The sequence below is a fragment of the Pundamilia nyererei genome, unplaced genomic scaffold (genome assembly GCF_000239375.1).
Source record: "Pundamilia nyererei isolate P.nyererei 1_Seehausen unplaced genomic scaffold, PunNye1.0 scaffold00046, whole genome shotgun sequence".
NCBI lineage: Eukaryota > Metazoa > Chordata > Actinopteri > Cichliformes > Cichlidae > Pundamilia > Pundamilia nyererei.
The window spans coordinates 1,183,660-1,187,505 of record NW_005187447.1 but is presented as its reverse complement, the minus strand read 5'-3'; the positions used below and the strand labels follow the sequence as shown (position 1 = coordinate 1,187,505).

At 38.1% G+C, this 3,846-nt stretch overlaps 1 protein-coding gene across 1 annotated transcript; it reads left to right on the top strand.

Moving 5' to 3' along the window:
* Positions 1–635: 635 nt before the first annotated feature.
* Positions 636–3,050, top strand: bloc1s2 (biogenesis of lysosomal organelles complex-1, subunit 2). The gene is made up of 5 exons (XM_005732241.1): positions 636–900; positions 1,130–1,246; positions 1,405–1,524; positions 1,616–1,720; positions 2,316–3,050. The coding sequence occupies exons 1-5, from the start codon at positions 651–653 to the stop codon at positions 2,345–2,347; spliced, it is 624 nt and encodes a 207-aa protein (XP_005732298.1). The 5' UTR covers positions 636–650; the 3' UTR covers positions 2,348–3,050.
* The last annotated feature ends 796 nt before the right edge of the window (positions 3,051–3,846 follow it).

Here is a 3,846-nt window from a genome sequence, read left to right as displayed (position 1 = left end):
TAGAAAAATGAGCATTGCAACAAAATTTGAGAAACCACAGAAATAATATAAAGTATTAACAATCTTAAAATTTTGACCTACCGTGGTTATTTTCACAAATAAAACTTTTCTTCGATTAAATTTGGTGTAACCTTCTTAGGGATCAAAACACTTGGTTATAATCATGGGACGAAACATGATAAAAGGGCTATATGTAAGTTTTAAAATGGTGGCAGCTGAAGGAACAGATAATTAATTGTGAGGATCAGTTCAGATCAGACATCAGCTCATACCACCAGCACCTTACTCTGAGAATGGTTTAATTAGAAAAACCCTAGCCCAGGTTAGTTTTCTTTTGTTTTGTTCAGCAAAATGCTTTAAGACATTAACTTAGACTTAACCTTCTTAACTGAACATTAACACGTGAGCAATGAATGTTTGAAGATATTGCAGTTTATAATAAATTGCTGTAGTTTATAAAAATGTATAATAATTTAGTTTTGTTAAATAAATAAAATAAATATTTTTTCAGGCATAAGTGCCTGATAAACCATGTTATTTAAAAGTCCAACTTTTTTTTTTACATTTATATTAAAGCTACAGAGGATACCCTTTAAATACCGAAGAGCCGTTTACTAATGAAGGGCGTGGCTTTGCCATAGAGCGCGAGAATGGGAGCGGCGGCTGTTGGTGGCGGGCGTGCGTCACGTGAACGCTCGGCTCATGTGACAGGGGAAAATCAAAACAGGAACAAAATGGCAGCAACTGGAGACGAAGCCGCTGCCATGGACAGCATCTCCAGGGCACCATCGACTCATTCGGCGACTCTGAATCCGACCGCAAGTGATAGCGGTCAAGCAGAGGGCCCGGGGGATGCAGCGGAAAGCCTCGCAGCCGCTCCGAAAAAACACGGCACAAACAGTGAGTCCTGGTTTCTTTGCACTTCCCTAGCTAATGCTAATATAGCATACAGTAATCCAATTATTTAGTTTTCTATTTGTGGGTCTTACATTGTCTGCTCTACATGGCATCCTTCTTATTTGTGTAATGTGATTGTATTTTGCGTTATTTCATTTATATTGTGGCCACATTTAAGTTTGCAACTGGATTTAAAAGCTGCGCTGTGTTAATGCTGCTGCATTGTTTTCAGGTGATGGTGGTGTGGAGACAGCAGAGGAGGCTGTGGAGCCTGCAGAGCCCGATATAAACGAGTTGTGCACCGATATGTTTGAAAAGATGGCCATCTTCTTGCAAGGAGAACTAACAGGTCTCTTATTTTTTTGAATATTGGAAACACTTTTTTTTTCAAAGTATGAAACAGTTATGTTCTTAAATGTCAAAGCCATAGGGCTAGTTGCTGATGTTCTTTGCTACTCGTATTCATTCTTACCCATTTTTCTCTAAATGTTCTCCCAATCTCCTTAGGCACTTGTGAGGATTACCGTCTATTGGAGAACATGAACAAGATTACTAGCTTGAAGTATATGGAAATGAAAGACATTAGCATTAACATCAGTCGTAACCTACAGGATCTTAACAACAAGTGTGAGTACAAAAAGAACTAGCCCCATAATTTTCATCTGTTACTGGAACTTGTAATATGAGAAGACTTGTCTGGTGTGCATGTTTTCTTTAGATGCAAGTTTACAGCCCTACTTGGACCAAATAAACCAGATTGAGGAGCAAGTATCTGCACTTGAACAAGCTGCTTACAAATTGGATGCATACTCCAAGAAACTGGGTAAGACAGTTAATGACAGAGGTGTAAAAGTGTTTGTTCTGCACAGAGGACAGGATATCTTTTGACACAACATAACTGAATCAGAGTCAAGGATGTTCTAAAAAGCACATCTTAGGTAAAATTAAAATCAACAGCTGAAAGCAAAACACATTTGGGGCAGTGTTATCCATTCTTTACTATTATAATTTTTAGATTTCACTGGTGGCTCTACATTTTTTATCTTTAAATGTAAAGTTACTTTAGGAAAGTAACTTTGTCATTGTTTGTTTTTGATTTCACAGTACCATCTTTCTTTGTTTTAATTTGCTATGTCTAGTGAACATATTATTTTTTTTGTTGTGTCTTTGAGAGCACAGTCAAGGTGACAGTGTAGGCTCTTTCTGTATCTGTTGGCTGTTGAGGTTATTATTTATGGTAAAGTCAGCATAATCGTGTTGGCAGCTTCCATGCCAATAGATGGCGCTGTGTCACCACAAACAATTCCTGACCTAAATATTTTAATGTTAAGGTCAAACATTATTTGATTGCACCATAACTGAACAATGTATTTTTATTACAATAGAGTGAGAAGTCATCCCTTTCTTTATCTTTATAGAGGCCAGATTTAAAAAACTGGAGAAGCGATGAGGGGGAAGAGGCGGTAGACTGAGAGCTATGGTGCCTTCCCTTTCACCCTGCCTTGCATTCTGTTTTCCCTGCCAGTGGAGCCAGGACCTGCAGGGAGGATGTGAACTGAGACTGAAACAACAAACAGTCAGAGACACTTTGACACGTAGAAAATACCAAGGAGGAAGCAACTGAATGCACATGAGTTAGTAATGCAGTGTTTGACTTAGATTTGACTCCAATATCATGCAGCCAAGGTATACAACGTATACCCAAATCCTTTTGCAGATGTCTTTTTTTTTTTTTTTTTTTCCCTTTGTAGAATAAAAACTCTAAATAGACGGGCTATAATAACTGCGAGATGGAGGATATATTTATTACTAATCAGATAGAAATTCAATGGAGTATTCAACAGCAATGTTATACACAATTTACATGGCAAAGCATGGTCACAGATGTGTTTTAAGAATGTGTTGGAATCCCAGTCTCCTTCCTTGGAAATTGTCTGATACTGAGCCCTGAAAATTTCATTTGGTAGTTCTGACTTAAAATGAATGGTATAAAAAAACTTTTACACATTCACTAAAGACTTCAAGATGTTTACCAATGATGAAGCTATTGTATAGAGGGCAGTTGATAATGATGACACTTTGACCATGGAGTTTGAAATCTGGAGTTTAAAGGCATTTAATATGACTGGCTTTTTTTTTTTTTTTTTTTTATTTTTTTTTTTTTTTTTTTTTTTTTTTTTTTTGGGAATAAATTATGATCTGCATATCATTGCTTGATTGATAATACTTTCCTTACAACGGTACTTATTATTTTGTTTTATGAACATGTACATGAGGTGTGTATGTTTTGGGTGTTTTTGTTTGTTTTAAAGCTAATGTAAATGTAATGACGAGGGGAAGGGAGAGGAGAGGTCCTCTTCAAACTTGTGGAGTGCAGCTTAATAAAAAAAAAGTGATGGTAGCCAAGGAATACAAAACTCAAGTGTAGCAGTTTTATTTTATTTTTTAATTTTTTACAATAAATAAACGTAAAAAAACCCCCAAAAAAACAAACAAGCTAAAGTCCAACTATATATTATAAGTATGGGTGCAACAGTCTTGAAACAAATGCTCTAGTAGCAGCCATTGGAAACCAGTCGCCTGTTCTGTCTCAGGACCCAGTAAAAAGGCCTTTTTACTGGGTCCAGCTTCTCTGCCATACCAGTTCCACAGACATTCATGGGGCGATCGTGGCTCAAAGAGTTGGCAGTTTGTCTTGTAACCGGAAGGTTGCCGGTTCGAGCTCCGGCTCGGACAGTCTCGGCCGTTGTGTCCTTGGGCAAGACACTTCACCTACTGGTGTTGGCCAGAGGGGCCGATGGCGAGATATGGCAGCCTCGCTTCTGTCAGTCTGCCCCAGGGCAGCTGTGGCTACAACTGTAGCTTGCCTCCACCAGTGTGTGAATGTGAGAGTGAATGAATAGTGGAATTGTACAGCGCTTTGAGGGCTCCGAAAAGCGCTATATAAAA